The sequence below is a fragment of the Gastrolobium bilobum genome, unplaced genomic scaffold (assembly GCF_033153095.1).
Source record: "Gastrolobium bilobum isolate Gb01-03AN ecotype WA unplaced genomic scaffold, APGP_CSIRO_Gbil_v1 utg762, whole genome shotgun sequence".
NCBI lineage: Eukaryota > Viridiplantae > Streptophyta > Magnoliopsida > Fabales > Fabaceae > Gastrolobium > Gastrolobium bilobum.
The window spans coordinates 190,870-213,123 of record NW_026899802.1 but is presented as its reverse complement, the minus strand read 5'-3'; the positions used below and the strand labels follow the sequence as shown (position 1 = coordinate 213,123).

General features: G+C 34.6%; 1 protein-coding gene across 1 annotated transcript; it reads right to left on the bottom strand.

The window, feature by feature from the left end:
* Positions 1-2,313: 2,313 nt before the first annotated feature.
* On the bottom strand, positions 2,314-6,793 carry LOC133293638 (monocopper oxidase-like protein SKU5). The gene is made up of 9 exons (XM_061492227.1): positions 6,513-6,793; positions 6,122-6,231; positions 5,748-6,018; positions 5,496-5,634; positions 4,474-4,840; positions 3,674-4,039; positions 3,494-3,572; positions 2,735-2,934; positions 2,314-2,648 (listed from the first exon to the last, which is right to left on the bottom strand). Exons 1-9 carry the CDS (start codon positions 6,651-6,653, stop codon positions 2,546-2,548), a joined length of 1,776 nt encoding a protein of 591 aa, XP_061348211.1. The 5' UTR covers positions 6,654-6,793; the 3' UTR covers positions 2,314-2,545.
* Positions 6,794-22,254: the final 15,461 nt, after the last annotated feature.

The window sequence follows — 22,254 nt, the reverse complement described above, 5'->3', positions numbered from 1 at the left end:
CATAATGTTTGACACGATATTAAATCGCTAGATACTGAGTATGAGTTTAGCCGACTCATTGTAAAATATTGTGTGAATTAACATTCACATTGAAATGATCAAGGAGAGATTTGATTAAGGTTATATTTCTGTCATAAGGTATCAAATGTCCAGTTAACTATAGTTATATAATTGCTCTCAATCCTGAGTTTATTATAAATAGGTTATTAAATAATTTTCATTTTTTGATCTACCAACGGGTGAGGTCCGATCTTTTGACAGACAATAACTCAGTATTTTGGGAGCGAGATTGTGTAATTATCAATATTTATGAGATAAATAACATGGAATTTGTAGGAAATGTCCCTTTTATATGTTTCGGTACTTGGATATTAAAGACACTAGTCAGTGCATGTAATCCATTAGGGAAACTATCACAATCAATGGAATAAATAATTGATTGAGTAACAGAAAGCTAATCAGTCAATTATCAATATTCTACAAAGGGCGATGCATATTTATGTTATATGTGTTATTAATCTTGGAGTTAAAGTTCGGGCTTTTAGTTGAGTAACACCGAATTAGATAATCATTCGTTGATTATCAGGAGCCTTGATTAATAACAGGTAGTAGAACCTCAAGCTACCTCGAGATAATGGATGAGACATTTTCAGTTGATAACGACTAGTGAGTTATATGGCCTCGGGATTTGGGCTCAAGTTTGTACTCAAGGGAAAGTGGGAGATTGTTGGATTTTGTTCTTTACTAAAGCCCAATTGAGCCTAATGTGTAAGAAGAGCCTAAGAAACCTAGAGCTCATTCCACTTAGGGCTAGGGTTTCTTGCAACCCATATATATTCTGCATTTATAGTCATCAGTCTCCTTGTCTTCACTTGGGGGTTGCAGAGGCTGAGGTAAGGTCATGTCCATGATAGTGAGAGAGTGCTCACACACCAGCCATATCCTCCTTGAGAAATAGTCTGAAAGATCTATTACTAGCCAAACTCAAAAAGATTATTTGTGCAGAGGAGAGCAGTTCGTGAAGAGGAATCAAACACGAGAAGATATTGCATAAATATGTGCAACGAGATAAATATAAAACGATGATGATCTGTCGCATTTCAAATCACAACGATCTAAAACGCTTTCACAGATTCAATTGCGCCTACGGAAATGTATTCTCCTAAAATAAATTCATCGTTTTCAACTGGTTTACTAAATATTATTTTTTCAGTCTGCAAGCAATAATTTTTAATTAGGAAGTAGTTGTACTAAATATTAAGGAAGTTAGTAGCATTGGAGCCTTTATTTACATTTGTTTTAACCCAATCGCAAATAAAGAATTGGAATAGATGCAACAGCAGTGTACTACCGACAAGATCCGCACATGTGGACGACTTCTCTTCAGTTAAATTTTACAATTCGCACATGTATGTTTTGACAAGTAGATTTCTTCTAGTTTTCTATTATAAAAATAAAATTTCTAATTCATTGTTATTTTCGTAAATTATTATTGAAAACTTTAGTCAAGTTCAGCTTTTTTCTATACATATAGTCCTCCGATATCAACACGGACGCGACACTACATGTTAATTGTGAAAAATATTAGATTTCAATATGTTTTGATATTAAATAATATTTTTAATTTATATAGTGTATATTAATATGCAATAATTTAACAAAAAAATAAAACTAAACTTATAATACCTATCAATTTTGCAAAGAAATATAAGATATAAATATTTACTAATATATTTTTAAATTAAAAATTTCTTATACACTCCAAGTGAAATTTATTTGATATCAATTTTTAATTTTTATTATATTAATTTGATAAAACATTGATCAATTTTTTTAATATGTAAAAAAATTTCAAATATTATATTATCAGAATGTCAGAGAGTGTCGTACACCATATTTCAAACGGTGTCACATAGCATATAGTTATCGTAAACTTCATCAATGAAAAATTTCTTATGTGGGCTGAAATTGTTATTGAAATTTATGGACCTATAATGTTAAAAGTACTTGAGGTTAATGTAGCGAGCAATGGCCCAAACTACAAAAACCTCGCAGAAGCAACTAAAAAGCTCAAAGGCAAATCCTGCTAAATTTTTCCAGACAAATCTTCCGCTGGGTCATTTTCTTTTCTTTTTTTAAAAAAAAATGCTAGGCTAGGTCATATCTCAATAGCAGTAGCTAAAGAAGCATCTTCGGCTAGGTCCAGATATCTTTAACCTTGCATAAGCTACAAATTACACAAATATAAAGATGAAAAGGAGCAAGGTCATCATCACAGTGGAAACCACGTTGGCAAGTTGCATGTATCGATAATGTGAATAATTGTCATTACTACATCAATTATAGGCATTAAAAGAATTACAAGTCCCAATCAATTAAACCGGAACCACAAGCATTTAAGCTAACTGGAAGAATACAAGTCAAAATTACTGCAAGATTAATATAAACAAAGACTTACAAAACCAAGAACTCAACCACAAACCTCACTAACAAGCCTAGACACCTCTGGCAAAGCAACGACGAGAGGATGAACCAGAAAGTGCTTTTACTGGAGAATGGGAATTAAGGCACATACAAACATCAACCAAGTGAATAACAGCTTCATTCTATTCCCATTGATTGATGGAGCTGAATTAATATCTTGAGGCCTGAAAGAAAGCAATTAACATCAAAATTAGATCCAACCAGAGTCTTAAGTTAATGGTAGTTGGCATAACAGGATTATGAAACATACTTTTGCAATTTATTAAGGGCACCACAGTAAAGGGCATTGTCTGGAATGGGCAGTTCAGTCTTGTTATTAGCCTCTGGATTGAAAACCCTGACATATGTTTCTTGACCAAGATACCACGAATCAAGGTTTTCTGTTCTGAGATTCCAAACTCCAACATTGTCGAGGGAGACCAAAATTGCCGTCCATGCTCCAGGATAAACCTAGAAGGGAGAGGCAAGGAAAACAAACAGTTGTGTGATTAAAAGTTAAAACTTTCAGGAATCATGATACAGCAGCTGTAAAATCAAGGTACATGAAAGACATGTAAAAACCCAATAGCAAGTTGTAAGCTCAAGTGATTTATTGACTGAAGTACCAAAGATTCTTTGACCAAATGATATAGATGTAGATCATTACTACTCTCAATCTTAAAAATAAAAAAGTCAAATCATTATAATGATTAAAACGATATCGAATGATGTACCAGTTAAGATCAAGGTATATATGAAATACAAGATTTGGAAATGGAATTGACGATAGGAGCATAACAAAGTCAGTAATATGATAAAAAGGAGTTCATTAAGTTTACTGTTGCAGCAAAAAGTTTCAACTTTCATATGCCTTGAAACAAAGACTTCATTCGGAACATTTGTGAGAACATGAAATTAGCAATCAGAGGTTCTAGTGAGGCATTTGACAGCTTTGGAAAACACGAAAGTTTCAATGCTAGAACTTGTTAGTGTTCAGGAGAAGCCATATATATCTAAGACAGAAATATACCTGTGTTGTAGCGCGGGCTATTCCATCCCACTTGTTATATGTGCCCCTGCTGTTATCAGACCAATCACCATAATCCATCCTGTATCAAATGAATCAAGTTGTAAGTGTTATTGGCTCCTAAAACGTAACATACCATGTAAACGTGGAAAAGCACTTAAAAGAGAAGGAATTTGTGACTACCCTACTACAAAAAATGCATATCCACTCATGTGATAGGTATGCATCTTGGTGTCGTTGTTCTGCAGTATAACTTCCATAAATCCTCTATAAGTCCCATTAATTACTGATGTTTCTACCCGAGGTGATCCAGTTAGAGGCTTGGTGGGAAAATCGAGCTTGTATACTCCCTTTAGTTTGTACTGGTCAGCAAGCCTGATTGGAGTGGAAGGATTGACAAAAGATACCCCACTGAGTGTTGCTCGCCGCTTCCCATTAATATTCTCTGGTGGCTTATTTTTTAATACATAAATCTCAGTCACATTGATGGAACCATATCTGAAAGACCCCTGCGGGTTAGGACGAGCACCACTTGCTGAGACATTCCATCTACATAATTAACCACAGAATTCCAAGAGTGAGTGATGAAATTTCTTTTAATTCTCAAATTTGAGAATAAGTTCAATATTTGCAACACATTTTGTATGTCCGCATAGTTGAGAAATAGTGAATATTCTATAATTTGAGAATCTAATCTGCATAAAGTCTAGTGGAATTATGTTTTAATAATATATTAAAGTTCAATATTTGCAATACATTTAATAATATGCCCACGTAGTTGAGACATAGCAACATATATGCAGTTTATAGTCCAGAAGTTACTTTTCAAAATTATAAAGCTCCCTTAAACTCCCAAAACAATACAGAAAACTCAAAATAGCAAGAACAGATGTTGGTTAATCTGATTGCATTCCTCAAAACTGAAGCATGAGTGAATACTAGTAGATAACAGATAATGCTATAAAATTGGAGCATAAAGAGACCTGATGGATCTTGCTTGGTTCATTGAGTAAGTTTTGTCATATTGATCATCTGGAGCATCCGGGAGAGGACCACTAGCCTTGCCCTTTGAATTTGTATAGTGCAAGATAGCAACTCCAGTGACTCTTTGCCAAAGTGATTCATTCACAAACCTGGCACTTGCTACTATGTAGTAATCTGTACTTGCGTTCTGATCCATGGTTATCAGAAAAGAATAAGATTGTCCAACATGAATATCTAAGCTAGTATAGTTCTGTTGCACTGTATAAGATCCCTCAGTCTCAGCTAGAAGTAAGTTATGGTTCTGGATCCTGAAATTCAGACTTGTTGATACTCCGACATTATGTACACGAATTCGGTAAGTTTTTCCTGTTAAACATTATGAGAGAGCCATTCAAAATATTTAACAGGTAAATCATTATCAAGAATGCCATAACACCAAGCCCACACCCATACAAACTCACTGTACTGATACATTAGCAATGATTTTTATTAACTTCATGTTGCATCCCATGGAACAAATTATAATGAATACACTTCTGAGAACCACAAGAAGCTTCTCTTTCTAACAGACACCTTGTGCAATGTGCATTACTCAACAGATATAACTCAGAAGTATACAAAGAGACTACATGTAACAAGATGACTTCGCTTACTTCTGTATATCTTTAAATATATTGTTTTTCTCACGATTTCAGACATTGTTATGCTCAATGTATCTAAATTCACTACAAGTAAATAACCAGTATATCTTTAAATATATTGTTTTTCTCACGATTTCAGACATTGTTATGCTCAATGTATCTAAATTCACTACAAGTAAATAACCAGTATATTTTAGTCAATGAATTCTATGCTTCCATGCCTAAAGAAGCCCAAATTAGAGAAACTATATAACGAGACATCCAAGTTTCTCACTTTGTCATATAGGACGTTTACCAATCATAAGCCCTAACAATACCATCCACGTCAGTAAATAAAAACAAGTCACAGAATTCAAATTAATCTTCTTCCAAGAACTTACCCGGATGGACATCAATTTGTTCATAATCAATGCCATCAGGAACCAGTGTATCGTTGTATTTATAAGGGCCTTTCCCGTTGATGAGAACACCATCCGGCATGCCAAGATCTTTTCCGGCATCGAGGTCCTTCCTCAAAGCCTACATTCCAAAGTAGAACCAGTAACAAACAGTTTGGCCCATGTTATTCTATAAAAGTATTAATTGGCACTTAGCAGAAGCAAGGACTTTCCATAAATTCAACCAACACTAACCGTATGATTGCGCGTGTACCAATCACCAATTAGAATGACAATATCCCCATATGGGGTATCAAAAGGGATAGGAATGATGGAGCGGGGGTTAATGATGAAACCCCCAAATCCACCAGATGCTCTTTGCATATGAAGTGAAGGAAAGTAGAAAAAGCTTCCAATCTGATCCTTGACCTGAAACTGGTAAGTCCAGTTCCATTTAGAAGGAATGGGACAATTTGTGCCAAGAACACCATCCTGCCACGAACTCCTCCGTTGTTGAATCCCAGACCTGTCTCAATCGCCCATGAAATAGCTCAATGATTTTGTGAGCAAACAAATTCAAGTTTTGAAACTTTGAAAAAAAAAAAAAAAAACTCAGCAAGCTATCCTACCAATGAATGAGAAGGCTCTCGTCCAATTTGTTTCGAACATTGACAACAACGTTGTTGTTTGTGGTTACATTGATAGTAGGACCTGGAAACTTGTCGTTAATAGCAATGACCTGCAAAATAAACAATGCCGACATAAGAGGTCATTAGCAAAACCCTGTAGCTTTTTTCTTTTTAACCAACACTAACTACGCAAACAGCTCATAATGAAACTTCACATAACACTTCAGAAGCTCAAGTATCACGTTACTATTTATCAGTATCTCATGATGCAGATCTGCAAGTAAAGCTTGAGACTTTAGGAAATCCAAAGTGAGCCCATGGGAAAGTAAACACACCCACATCCAAAAATAGAAAAAACAGATAAAAGAGATGTAAGAAAGAAAATTGGAACCTGCTGAGGAACTCCAAGAGGAGAGGCAGTGATGTAAGAGACCTCAAAGTCGTAGGGAACGAATGGATCCGCGGCTGAAGAGAAGGTGAGAAACAAGGAAATGTTGACAAAAAAGAGGAAGAGAGCTCTAGACGAAGCCATTGTATGGGACTTTTTGTGCCTCAAAAGATTTAAAGTCAAGTTTTGAGTAGCTTTTTTCTTTCTTTCTTTTCTCTAAGTTTACATTATCAATTTCTTTCAGGAAAGAAAAGGAATGAGAAAGAAGCAAGAGTGGGACTGGGTCTGGTTGTGGGTAGTATTGATAGAGAGAGAGAAGCAAAGGGTAGGAGAAGACCTCTCTTCCAACACTTTTAGCTGTAATATGAAAAAAAGCTCTATTGTAGCAAACAACAGGAAGAGGGTAATTGGGGTGACAGCCAGTAGCCAGTTCACACCTTCCTTATTGCTTGTTCAGTATTTGACTCTTGTCTCTCCTAAATACAGAATTTCTCCTTTTCTACAAAGTAAGTGAAATAATTAAAGAATTTTATGTTGGTTACGTTACCTAAGATAACTCTACTTCCTTATATATATATAATAAAGAGGTGGGATTTATATATATTTTTCTCTCTCATCATTTTATTTTTTCTTTCTTTTTTATGATGTGGGTAAGAAAATAAAATAATATTACGTAATATAAGAAATATAAAATCCATAATTCAACGTGGCCATGCGATAGGCTAAAAGTGCTCCTGAAATTGTGTGGTTAACGTTATTTGAGATATAACTAATTTTTGGACATAGTTGCATATGTTTTACTAAATATCGTTGTAATTAATATTTGAGGTATAGTCGTTGTTGGCACTTGGCACGGTAGTTTTATTTTAATATAGAAATGAGTATAAGAATTGGCAATTTGTTTTATTTGGTTAATTAATTAAGTTTGGTGTTTGATGGTTGGGTGGGGTCCTTTCCCTTTTGGTGGTAACGGCGTAATTTACGATACAACGGTCGGATCTCTATAAAAAGCGCCACATGCTTGCCAGCCGGGAGCCATTCTCCGAGTGGGGCCCATATGGACTGAGCTCTGCGTAATTACCGTCTGATCATGACTTTGCGCTTTTGACTTACCTCAACGGTCCCTGATGATGATGCATACCACGTGACTCCGGCCGAGTAAAGTGTCCAATCACGGCCTCAATTCCTCTTCAACATTTTGTTTTCTTTTTTTGTTTTTCAGATTAACGACAAATTTTTATTTTGACACAGGAATACCTTTCCATGCAGTTAATTAGTTAAACCAGAAAAACGGTTTACATGCAAAGCAAAACTGTTTCTTTCTGTAATAAATGAGCGTCAATTTCTTAATTTCAGAGAACATATTTGTCAAGGATGTGAGCGGTTATATTTATTATTAATTTAGTCTTATTATTTTTATTACTTAATTAATTATCATTGGATTAATTTAAAATCAATTATTAAAAAAGAAAAAAATTAATCGTAGTTGATTTCATAGCTGCTGTGAAAGGTTGGTTCGGGTGATCAAAATGTCCAAAAAAACCAAATCAATCCATAACCAAACTGCTCCACATTTTAAAAATCGGTTTAATATAAAACTGCATTTTATTTTAAAAATTGGTTATTTACCAAACCATAAAAATAATTGGTTATCCATGGTTATCCATAATCAAACTGCTCTAAAAATAAAAAAATAAATAAATATTATCTTTTATCATGTCTATTATATTAGTCAATTGACTCAAACTTCAAAACAATAAACTAGCAGAAAAAGTTAAGCAACTCAAGAAGAAAAAATTTATTTAAAAAAAAAAATTACACATAAATCAAAAGGTCACATCCTAAAAAAGCACTTCTTATGTAATGTAACAACTTTTTTCCCAAAAAAATAAATAAATAACCACATACAGACTTATGGGTAAACTCACAACTTGACAAGGCGAAGGCTTTGAAATGACAAAGATGAAGTTAAAAAATCATAACGAAAAGGGCAACAAAATTAATCAATTGACTTAACGTCTCTGAGATATTTAAGATGATGAATCAGCGCCGTTAAAAGGACAACTCACAACGGATTTACTTATTTGTTCTATAATTGTAGAGCAGTTTGGTTATGGATAACCAATTATTTTTATGTTTGGTAAATAACCAATTTATAAAAATAAAATATAATTTCATATGAAACCGATTTTTAAAAATAACCTATTTTTTAAATGTGGAGCAGTTTGGTTATGGATTGGTTTTGTTCTTTTAGACATTTTGAACACCCCTACATGTACCTTCCTTTATCAGTTCAAATGAAACTTTTAGTAACATAAATCTTAAGAAAACGAAGAGCAATTTTTTTTAATTTTAAAATAATTCAATTGTTCTTCTACCAATCACTCCCAAAACAACGTGAAACAATTTCTATATGAATCATTTCGTCCGAAGAGTTCCAAAACAATGAAGATTCTTGCAAAAAATAGTTGGTTAACTATCTATAATTGGGAGAAACAAGAGACTACTTATAAAAATAGCACAATTCATTAAAAACCGATTTTGAATTTGTTAAAAAATCGATTCTGAACTTGATAACCGGCTTATGGTTCATAACTAGTTTTGATTTAAAAACGGTTTTGAGTTGAAATCGGTTTAAAATTGGTTATAAATCAAAACTGGTTATAAACCATAAACCGGTTTAGAAAATTAAAAACCGGTTTTAAAATAAGAAAACTGGGTCGGTTTGAAAACCAAACCGTTTAAAACCAGTTCGGTTCGGTTTTTGTTAAAACCGTTTATGAACCGCTCCATGCACACCCCTACTTACATCAGTTGGATGTTAACAACGCTTTTTTGCATGGTGATCTTCATGAAGAGGTCTACATGTTGCCACCTTATGGCCTTCCTCTCGAGAAACCTGGTCAGTGTGCAGTGTAACACCATGTGCATGCCCGGTTTATTAACATGTCACCGTATTAAGCCACGCTTAATGAAATAATACGGAATAACTCTTTACTTTCAATTATGACGTCATTACTTAGCCAAGTTGATTACTTAATCATTTTCATAAAAACATCGCCTGTATGTAAATTGCAACAGACAGCTAACTGAAATACCTCAATAGATAGATAAGTGTGAGTATCTAGGTCACGGAACTACAACACGTAGATCAGACATAATCCTGATACAATTATACAACTTCGAATCTAAAAGCATAAAGTCGAGTCAATGTGGCATGGACAATCCCCATGCTTACCCAATAAGGCAACAAAGCCCAACAGCATTCTCAACAATAACAACATGAAGCTAAAAGCATAAAAGCAACAGTCAATATCTAGCATCCAACATAAGTAGCATAACATCATAAAAATCAGCTAAGCTCCGGCCTCCTGCCGCTAGAGGTCTCAACCCCCGCATTACCTGAACCTGAAATATGTGCCTCAAACGTGGGGTAAGATCTCTAAACAGAAATCTCAGTAAGACTAGGGGTCCTCAAGGATCTTCCACCCCAAGCTCACTTACATGTGCAATATAAGTTCTAAAAGCAGTCATATAATATAAGTTCTAAAGTCAGTGTAATGCAACAGATAACCATGTCATGTGTGTCAAGATATTCTACTGGCCAGAAAAATGCAGGATATACGTCTATTTCCTACAATCAGTGCAAGACGCCACTTACACCCACCCACAGGATCACCATCTTGTATGATGTAACACCCCGTGTATACCCGGAATATTAACATTACATCGTATTAAGCGGTGCTTAATTAAAAATGCGGAATATTCTTTTTCTTTTCAATTATGATGTCATTATCAATTACCAACTTGATTACTTAATCAATTTCATAAAATATCGCCTGTATGTAAATTGCAACAAGACATCTACTGAAATACCTCAATATATAGATAGAGTGTGTATCTAAATCACAGCATTACATCAAGTAATCCGGACAATATCCTGATACATCATTACAACTCCAAAAGACTCAAGACATAATCAAGGCATAATAATACTATGTGTCATGGACAATCCCCATGCTCACCAAATAAACATAGTAAACAACCAGTCTCAACATAATACTCCAAAACATAAACTGAAACTATAAGCATAAAAGCAGCATGCAAATCCAGCATCCAATCATGGCAGCATAATATAACAGCAATCTAACTCAGCTCCGGCCTTCTGCCGCCTGAGGTCTCAACATTACCTGATCCTGAAATAAGCATTCCCCAAATGTGGGGTGAGATCTCTAAACTAGAAATCTCAGTAAGACAAGGGGTCCTCAAGGATCTTCCACCCCAAGCTCACTTACATGTGCAATATAAGTTCAAAAAGCATTTATATCATTATCAGTTCCAAAACTATGTAGTGCAACATATATCTATGGCATGTGTGTAATCACTATCTACTGGCCAGAGAAATGTAGGAATATGTCTATTCCCTACATGTAGTACAAGGAACACCGCTTGCACCTCACCCACAGCCTCACCCTCTTGTATGTTCTACATACTCAGGCTTACCGTATAGGTGGAACACCTCCATGCATATCAACAAGGCACTGACATATAATAGCTCAACAGCATTTTCAAAACATCAAAAGCATGTAACACAACATGCATATACCATATCCCCATGGGACATGGTGGAACCACAACATGGCTAAACCGAGGACACGAAAGCTTACCTCTAAGCTAGCTATCCAATGCCACAAGCTCAAAGTCCAATCTCAGCAGATCACAATCTGATATGGACCAAACATAAATCAATAACATGTACCACATGCATACAAATTAAAGACAATACCTTTTCATTACGTTTTCGAGTCTTAAAGCTTCTAACAAAGCCACAAGCCCTAAATCCCATGATTCTGGCTTAATCCATTAAATACAGAAGTTCAACTTCATCAATCTAGGATCTACAAACCCCAATAGCCTATTGTACGCACAGCACAACTACTGTTCTGCGCAATCCCAGAATATCCGGATATCTCACTGTCCATATCCGGATATGCAATATCTGGATATACATATTCACATATCCGGATATCCAATATCCGGATATCCCAAAACCACGTATCCGGATATCAGTTCGACAAATATCCGGATATCTCACGACAGAATGCAGTTTCTGCATTTTCGTGAAGATATCCCACAAAGGTTCCCTTTTTACCGATTTTAAACACCTAATCATGCATTTCTAGATGTGTTAAGCCTCACCCAACAACAAGTTATCATCTTTTAACCTTAATATGCATCAAGCTGCCATTTTTAAGCCTTAAAACTCAAGATCAAAGGTTGGTATACATACCAAAGGCCAAAACAGAGGTTCAACTGCTCAAGAAGCTCCCAAAACAGCTTCAACAGCTACTGGGAATATGGTGTACGAAAATGGTAAGAAAGGTTGACCCTTTAGCACCAAAGATCAACACTTGGACCACCAAAAACCCAAGACAAGACTTCTTTCAACCCAACCACCAAGGTCAGCCCCCAAACAAACAAGAACAGTGGTTGATCACTCAGAAAAATGGTGTTTTCCAACCTCCCAAGGCTCACTCAAACAAGAACAAGTGTTTAGGAAGAAAGTTTTAAGGAGAAACAAGCATAAAATAATCACAAAGTCTCAAAATGGAGTAAATGGCAATGGAACAGCATAGGAGGTCAGCCACCAAAGAGAAACTCACGCTGGTTTTCTGTTATCTAGGGTTGTGAGCCCTTAAATGAGTATTTATAGCCCAAACACACTTAAACACACAGTATTAACTTTAATTGCTACGCTTAGCATTTTAATCCCAAACTTTGGATTCTGAAACTACATAATTTTCTAAGAATTATCATATTTTTCTTATATTTTTCTGAGCACCTTTCCGGTACGCGCTTTTCAAAGCCAGTACCGGTTTCTGGCACCAGTTCTCATTATTTGGACTTGAAACTCGTTTTACAAGTCCTACATGTTATTCTAGTAATTATCATGCACTTACATTAATTTTCCGGGATACTTTTTCGCCACGGATTTATACCGACTAGCAGAACCGGTATCTGCACTTTTCTTTCGAAAAGCGACTTTCAGCATTCTAATTCACTTACCAATATTATTAAGCCTCATAAATAATTATTAGGGTCAATTATGGAATCATTTCCTATTTTCTCATAATTAATTAATTAAATACCTTAATTAACGATGCAGGTTCTTACATATGACGCCTGTAACAGCCCCAAACCCTGTAGCATGATATTGTCCGCTTTGCCCCGCGCACAAGCACCGTCGAGCTCACGGTTTTGTTTCTTGGGACACCCCACAAAAGGTCTCACACTAGAAGAGGTATCCACACCCTTATAAGACATGCTTCGTTCCCCTCTCCAACCGATGTGGGACATTACATACAGCGTCCCCGCTGTACACACCGGTCCAGAACCAGGCTCTGATACCATAAAATGTAACACCCCGTGTATACCCGGTTTGTTAACATTACATCGTATTAAGCTGCGCTTAATTAAAAATTGTGGAATATCTTTTTCTTTTCCAATTATGACGTCATTATACTTAGCCAAGTTGATTACTTAATCAATTTCATAAAAATAATGCCTGTATGTAAATTGCAAGACAACTAACTGAAATACCTCAATATAAAAATAAAGAGTGAGTATCTATCACGGGTCCACACTCGGAGTCCGGACAATAATCCTGATTAATTATTACAACTCCCGACATAAGACTAAGACATAAACAGACTGGGTGTCATGGACAATCCCCATGCTCACCAAACAAACAGCAATAATAACAGAGTCTCCACATAATACTCCATACGTAAACTGAAACTAAAAGCATAAACAACATGTAATCCAGCATAACAGCAGCATAATAATCATCAATCAACTAAGCTCTGGCCTCCTGCCACTAGAAGCCTCAATACTACCTGAACCTGAAATAAGCATTTCCCAAACGTGGGGTGAGATCTCTACACAAGAAATCTCAGTAAGACTAGGGGTCCTCAAGGATCTTCCATCCCCAGCTCACTTACATGTGCAATATAAGTTCAAAAAGCATTTATAACAATATCAGTTCCAAAACTATGCAGTGCAACAGATATATATGACATGTATGTTTATCACTATCTACTGGCCAGAGAAATGCAGGAATACGTCTAACCCCACATGAGTACAAGGAACACCGCTTGCACCTCACCCACAGCCTCACCATCTTGTATGTACCACATACTCAGGCTTACCGTATAGGTGGAACATCACATGCATATCCATAAGGCACTAACATATAATAGCTCAACAGCATTTTCCAAAACATCAAAGGCATGAAAACACAGCACGCATATAACCATACCCCCATGGGACATGGTGGAACCATAACATGGCTAAACCGAGGACATGAAAGCTTACCTGTACCCGTATGCTCCTTCGACTCGAACTCGGTATCACAAGGGTCCACACCACTAATAGAATCCAATGCACTCACAGATCTGGTTCAATGACCATCATAGTATCAATATACATATTCTGAAATTCCAAGGCAATCGGATATTATTATTATTATTTTTTTTTTAATTCGAACCGGATATGCTTTCTAAGATGTACCATTTAACTTATTTAATCTTGATGATTATTATTTTATAAATATATATTTATAAATATATATTTATAAATATATATATATATATATTTATAAATATATATATATATATATATAAACGTATATAACTAAATATATATATCAGCGTTAGTTATATATATATATATATATAATTAAGCACATCTACCATTAAAGAATAACTTTTTGCACATCATAATAATATATTATATATAAACGAAAGCATACTCTTCTAAACAATAGCATGCTTTTCTCACGAATTTGAATGAAAGTGTCCCTGGGTAAACACGTTTTCCGAACCTGTTCAAATCAATTGGCTTCCTGGGTACAATATATGTATATGAATACTTCACACATTCTAAAAGTAAGCATATATATATAATATATATGAATACTTTACACACTAAAAAGAGTAAGCATGCTTTTCTATTTTTTTTTCTAACTCCCTCGGTAAAGACTCCCTGGAGCTAACAATATATATATATAAAAACAACATGAACCAACGTAAACCAGGTACTAATCGAATTCATGTAAAAAGATGCAAACTTTTCAATTTGTAATCACGCAACCCAATAAAGCCAAAGTGACAAAATAGATGGCCATATACAGAGAAGAGGTAGCACACAGTGTGCTGTGCGAAAGTACCTTTTCTTTTTTATTAACATAGATTCTGAATCAACATTAACAAAGAACAAAGATTATACCCACAATTATAGATTTACAAAGGGGTAGTTAAATTTACCTAGGATACTTTTGGGAACAGAAAAATGAGAACTTTAGAGGTTGAGGAAGCACTCAAATCTTCAACAATGAGTTCTCCTTCAACAAAACTAAAGCTTTAATTGAGGGTGGTGTTTCAATAGAGGAGAGGAGAAAACAAATGAAAACTTTTAAGAAGGCTAGGACTTCAAGAAACTCCAAAGTGAAGCCACACTCAGCCGCTGAGTTTCTTTCAAAAAAACACCTAGGGTTTTGTGCCCAACTATTGTATTTATAGGCCACTTAAGGGTTAAAACACACAGTATTAACTTTAATTGCTACGCTTAGCATTTTAATCTCAAACTCTGGATTCATAACCTACTCAATTTTACAAGAATTGCCATATTTTTATTATATTTTTCTGAGCACCTTTTCGGTACGCGTTTTTCATAGCCAGTATCAGTTTCTGGCATCAGTTCTCATTATTTGGACTTGAAACTCGTTTTACAAGTCCCATATATTATTCTAGTAATTATCATGCACTTACATTACTTTTTCGGGATACTTTTTCGGTACGCATTTATACCGACTAGCAGAACCGGTATCTGCACTTTTCTTCCGAAAAGCGACTTTCAACATTCTTAATCACTTATCATAATTATTAAAGCCTCTTAATAATTATTAGGGTCAATTATGGAATCATTTCCTATTTTCACATAATTAATTAATTAAATACTTTAATTAACGGTGGGGTTCTTACAACGCCACATACTCAGGTTTTTCGTCTAGATGGAACAACACATGCATATTATAAGGCCCTTACACTTAACAGTTCAAAAGCATTCCAATCATCAAAGCATGAAAAAACATCATGCATATAAACTATTCCCCCATGGGGTATGGTGGAACCGACAATGGCTAAACCGAGGACACGAAAGCTTACCTGCAAGCTAACTATCCAAACCAAGAGTCCACACAAGCTCAAAGTCCACACACAGCAGAATTATAATCTGTTTTGGACCAGCAATCATATCAACAACCATAGCTCATAAGCAATAACATAAAGACAACGCTTCTCTTTTATGTTTCATGACTTAGGCTTCTCACAAAGCCACAAGCCCTTAATCACTTAGATTCTGACTTAACAAGTCATTACAGAAGTCCAACTTCATCAATCTAGGGTCCACAAACCCCAAATACAGTTCAAGATGAACAGTACCGTTACTGGTCTCGGAAACTCTGAATATCCGAATATTTGTCGGGGCCATATCCGGATATGGATATCCGGATATCATATCCGGATATTTCGCGACAGAAATGCAGTTTCTGCATTTCGCGAGATATCACTTCCAATGTTCCATTTTTAACTTTCTAAACGTTAAAGCATGCATTTTTACTCTCTTTTAAGTTCATATACTGATTGGTTACTTGTTTAACCCATTAACATGCCAAAAATCAACCTTTAAACAAAGAAAACCCATGATCAAGGTGGGTGACACTTACCCAAGGCTCAAACTCAGAAAAAGGTTGCTCTTGGAGCTCACCAACCAGCTCCAAAGATTCTGACTATAAGGTGCACGAAAATGGCACACAAAGATGGGTCCTTTCTTTACAAAGGAAGCTTCTTGGAGCTCCACAAGCCAAGAAGATAACCCCCATAACCCAACACAAGAACTCAGCCCCCCAAAGACTACCAACACAGAAACTAAACTCAGGAAAGAAGCATCTTTCACTCTCCCAAGGCCCAAGCACACTCACACAAAGAGATTTGGTGAAGAAAACAAGAGGAAATGTGACCTCTTGGCTCACAAAGATGGAGAGAAAAGTGGCAAGGGTGGCTGACTACAAAGGCTCCAGCAAATGCTACGTAGAGGTGCAAATATTAGACCTAGGATCATGTGACAATCATATATATAGCCACTTAAGTCTTAATCGCACTGTATTAGCGCTAATTGCTACGCTTAGCATTTTAATCCCAAACTTAGGATTCTGAACCTACTCATTTTTCTAAGATTTATCATATTTTTATTTTATTTTTCGCAGCACCTTTCCGGTACGCGCTTTTCCATAGCCAGTATCAGTTCTGGCACCAGTTCTCATTATTTTAACTTGAACTTGTTTTACAAGTCCTATATATTATTCTAGTGACATACACACACTTTTCATAATTTTTCGGGATACTTCATCAGTACGCATTTATACCGAGTAGCAGAACCGGTATCTGCGCTTTTCGTCAGAAAAATGACTTTCAGCATTCTTAATCACTTACTATAATTATTTAAGCCTTGTCATAATTATTATGGTCAATTATGAAATTATTTCCTAATTCTCATATTTATTTAATTAATTCCCTTAATTAACGGTACAGGTTCTTACATGCAGGCTGCAAAAATCTCTTTATGGGCTACATCAACCTAGTAGGAAATGGCATGCCAAACTATCTTCCTTCCTCATTACACTTGGCTATAATCAAGCACGAGCTGATCATTCAGTCTTTATATTGAAGCACCTTGGTTCCTTTACGGTATTGCTAATCTATGGAGATGATATTGTTCTTTGTGGCAATGACATTACTGAAATTACTAGGGTCAAACAACTTCTTGATGATAGATTCAAAATTAAAAATCTTGGGGAACTTCGTTATTTCCTAGGGTTAGAGGTTTGTCGTTCATCTCGTGGGATCACACTCAATCAGAGAAAGTATGCCCTTGAGCTTATTTATGATGCTAGCCTTACTGCTGGGAAGTCAGTTTCTTCCCTTATGGAAGCTAACTTGAGACTTTCGCGTGACAAAGGAGTTGTTTTATCATATTCTTCTTCTTATCGCAGGTTGATTAGAAGACTTTTGTATTTGACTAACACTAGACCATACATCTGTTTTGCAGTACATCATCTGAGTCAATATGTTTAATAACCAACTGATCTTCCCTTCGCTACTGCAAAATGTGTTATGCGTTACCTGAAAGGATCTCCTGGTTATGGACTATTCTTCCCAGCGCAGAATGATCTTCGAGTTCAAGCATTTGCTGATTCGAATTAGGCTACTTGTCCTGACACGAGGAAATCCACTTCTGGTTTCTGTATTTTTTAAGGTTCTGCTATTGTTTGTTGGCATTCCAAGAAACAGACAACAGTTAGCAGACCTTCTTCAGAGGCCGAATATAGGGCCCTTGTAAGTCTCTCTTGCGAGCTCCAATGGGTTCAATTTTTGTTCCAGGACCTACACTTGCCTTAGTCTCATCCTGCTTCAGTCTATTGTGATAGCCGGTCAGCCATCTATCTGGCTCATAATCCCATTTTCCATCAGCGTTGTAAACATATTGAGATTGATTGCCATGTTACTCGTGGCAAAATTCAATCTGGGTTGCTTCATCTACTTCCCATCAACTCTATTGCTCAACTTGCTGATATGCTTACTAAGCCACTTTCTCCAAGTAGCTTCCAGCATGCTGTGACCAAGCTGGGGATGTATGACATACATCGTCCAGCTTGTGGTGGTGGGGGGTATTGGAGAATGAAAAGCAACATTCCATGTCAGCTGATCACACGGATCATCAAGCATTAAAGCCACGTCAGCAAGAATGCATAGTTGTATCAGTTAGTTAGAAAATAGTTATATTTTTTTGTTTTATGTTACTGTATTTTTCCTTCTTTTGCGTTGAGTCTCTTCATAGTTTTCTTCCTATGTATATATACATATATATATATATATATAGAAAAATATTCTTGCAGTTAATGCAGATAAGTTATATGCATTTACTTTCAAAATGACGTCGTTTTGGTATTGAAAGATTAAAAAATTATAATGATAAAGACTATAATAAACCTGAAATAAATTAAAATTACAAAAATACCATGATTTCCTCCCCAAAACGACGTCGTATTGGGCTTACTGCAGATAACTTATCTGCAGTAACTGCAGAAAAAATGAACCCGTATATATATATATAGGATACTCAATTGTAAATAGAACTGAATTCACTTTATGGAATATATGAGGTATTTCATTAGTAAGAGTAATAAGGTTAAAATGATAGTAAATATAACAATCCATCTAAATAATATAAAATTGTGTTATTTTAATCAAAATTATTTTGTATAATTGTGAGTTTTTTACATAATCATGTCATGTCATGTTTTTTTTAACATGAGAAATCTATTTCCCATAATAGAAGTAAATGTGGGAGAGAATGAGAAGTTATTGATAAAATAATTTAATTTAAATTAAAATAACACAATTTTATATGTATAAATATTTTTCCTTTTGCGTGTGAGAAATGTGTAAGGATTAAAAATTAGAAAACATTTCGTGATTCAAGGGGTTTAGAAAAGGAAATAAATAATTGTGAGCTAAAGTGAAAGAAACCACGCCACCTTTCTGTAACTAGGACCCTCATGCAACTAACGCCATGATTATCCTGACATGGTCCATTTTTTTCTCGTATCATATGACAGAATTAAACATTCTTGACACGCACAAACCCCAGGTGGCCCAAAATCTTCAATTACTTGTCCGAAACAAAAATGTATACTTATGAAGAATAAATAACTCTCACCCATGTGACCTATAATTCAGCAATTCTATAATATTTACTAATTTTAGGGATAAGGTTGGCATGTCAACCAGCTCACAAGCTTCTGTCAATTCTCTAGTGTTATCTTGGCAAAAGGTTTAGAGAAGAAGAAAAAGCTAAGAGGTTCATGAATTTAGGAAACTAGGCAAGGCCTGTATATATAAACTATGGTTTATAAGCCTCAAAAAATATTTTGTACCTCTTTAATTAAAACCAGGTGTAAGCTTGCACAATGTATCATTGTATGCACAGACTGTGGAATAATTAATACTTGTTTACAAAAATTATTAAAAAAATGTTTTCAAAGTTAACACTAAATAAATATCTGGCAGCCATCTACCGTGGGAATATGATTTAGTACTGCTGTAGCGGTAGATGGCATGTGGGCATATTTTTGATTGAAGCTTTTCCAAGCCAAGTAAGGAATGTGCCTAAACTCGGTCATAATTAACATGGGTTAATATTTATTACATAATAAAATAATTTTCCTTCACGATGTGTTAATCCGGGGGAAAATAATTATTCTCTCTTCTTTGTCCAACTTCCAATCCATGTTCCACCTTATAATATGATATAATCAGACCAAGAATATAAAAAATATTACAAGATGCATTTTCGTTTGAAACGAATGGTTTTTTACAAGATTAAAAAAATCACTGACTTGTTTTAGAATTTACTTGCTCCTTTGCTATTCTTATCCCCTAAATAAATTTGTTAAGTTGTGATTTTGATTATTGGAACCAGCAAGAGATAGAGGCAAAAGTTAATTAAGATTCTGAGTATTGGAATTATTTCCGCGAGCTACTGTGAAGGTTAGATAGAAAAGAAATCTTCTGATACTATTTTACAAGATAAGACACCAAAGAAAGATGATGAAAAAAACTGAAATGTATTTCCATGCCCGCACGACGCACTAACAAATTTTTTTTCTGTATATTCATATATAGCAGAGGAAAAAAAAAGCTCTGTAACTAACTATGAGCTGCAAAACTAACCAAATATAAAAAGGGTCCCAACTTTTTATGGGCTTTATATGTCTAAAATTAATTGTCAGGTTTGGACTTGTATAAAAGCTCGTTTAATAAAAAGACATAAAGCTTCTATTTAAAAACTCGGCCTTAGAACATCTCGGATGACCTAATATATTTATTTTGATTTTGATTTTATATTTTTTATAGTATTTGTAATAGTTTTCTCTCCTCAATTCATTTCACCTCATTTTATTGGTTAAATAGACTTTTTGAATGATTTTGTTCTATATTATACTGTTTGGATATATATTGAATTTATGAATATTTATAAAATTACTAGTGTTGTTGATTGTATATTCTTTTTGAATAAATTTTTGTTACCTTATTTTTTTTTAAACAGACTAACAGGCTAAACCACACTTTTATTTTTTATAAATAAGTCAGGTCACATGTCGATAATTATACTCATAAAAAATAACAAATTTGATCAGACTGACATATTTAAACACAAGCTTAACTTTTTACAACCAAAGTTCGGCTCGGCTCGGCCCGTTAACACCTCTAGTTGCAACGAATTAACATTATATATTAGGAGTAATACATAGTTATAATATTAAAGTTGATTTTTCTCTCTCTGCCACATCTGCCAACAGCATCTGAGGAAAGAGAAAAAAAAATTTAAAATTATAACTATGTACTACTCATACTATATACTGTTAATTCATTTCAAGAGAAGAAAACTTATTCTACTACATGAGAGCTATATTTCTCATATAAAAATACCAAATACAAGAAAAGATATACAGATGAAATATATATATATATATATATTTATATATTTATATATATGGTAAATTACAACCGAAAAACAATTTTAATATTATAATTATGTATTACCCTTAATAAATAGTTACAATTGGTTGCTGTACAAAATTTCTTCTGCACCGAAAGGAGAAGTTGGAAACCACACACATATATAGAGGGAGAGAGAAATATTTCTCAAGCAACTTGAGATATATTTATCTCTGTCCACCCAAAAATTACGTCATTTCATTTTCTATATATATATATTAATTGATTCACCTTTGAATGATTATGATCCCCTTTTTTTCTCTCTTTCTTTTTCACCATTGATTCATCTTTGTACGGTTATGATTTAGTAGTTGGAGGTAACGTTATCTCATACAACTTGAGAAACGATAAGCTTATATATATATATATATAAGAAATATTTTTCCCATGTTACATGCACATAAAAAATGGATGAGACTCACTAAGGAGAAGAGAGAGAAAGAAAAAAGTAAATCCTATCCATTTTTTCGTGTATTGCATGAGACAAATTGTCTCATGCAACATGAGAAAAATATTTATATTTATATATATGGGAAAAAAGTTTCCGATGTTATTTTAGACAACTTTGTCTAATGTTCATCGAAACGACGTTGTTTTGAGGTTGAAAAATTAAAAAATTAAAATGATAAAGACTATTATAACCCTGAAATAAATTAAAATTACAAAAATACCATGATTTCCGTCCCAAAACGACATCGTTTTGATGAACATTAGATAAAGTTATCTAAAGTAACTTTAGAAAAAACAAACCCTAATAAAAAAAAAACCATATATATATATATATATAAGATAATAATTTTCTCATGCAGTAAGAGATAATTATTATCTCCTAAAAACACATTTATGCAGGTGAGATCCACTTTTAGGGGGAGAAAGAGAGAGAAAAAAGTAAAGTGAGACCCATTTTGAATTTGTGTGTGTAGGAGATAAATTTTTTCTTATGTAACATAAGAATAATAAATCCTATACATATATATATTGAAAAAAACTATTCTTATGCAACATAAGAGTAGTTTTATCCATAGTTATTAAAACCGGACCGACCCGGCCGGGTCGACTCGGGAACT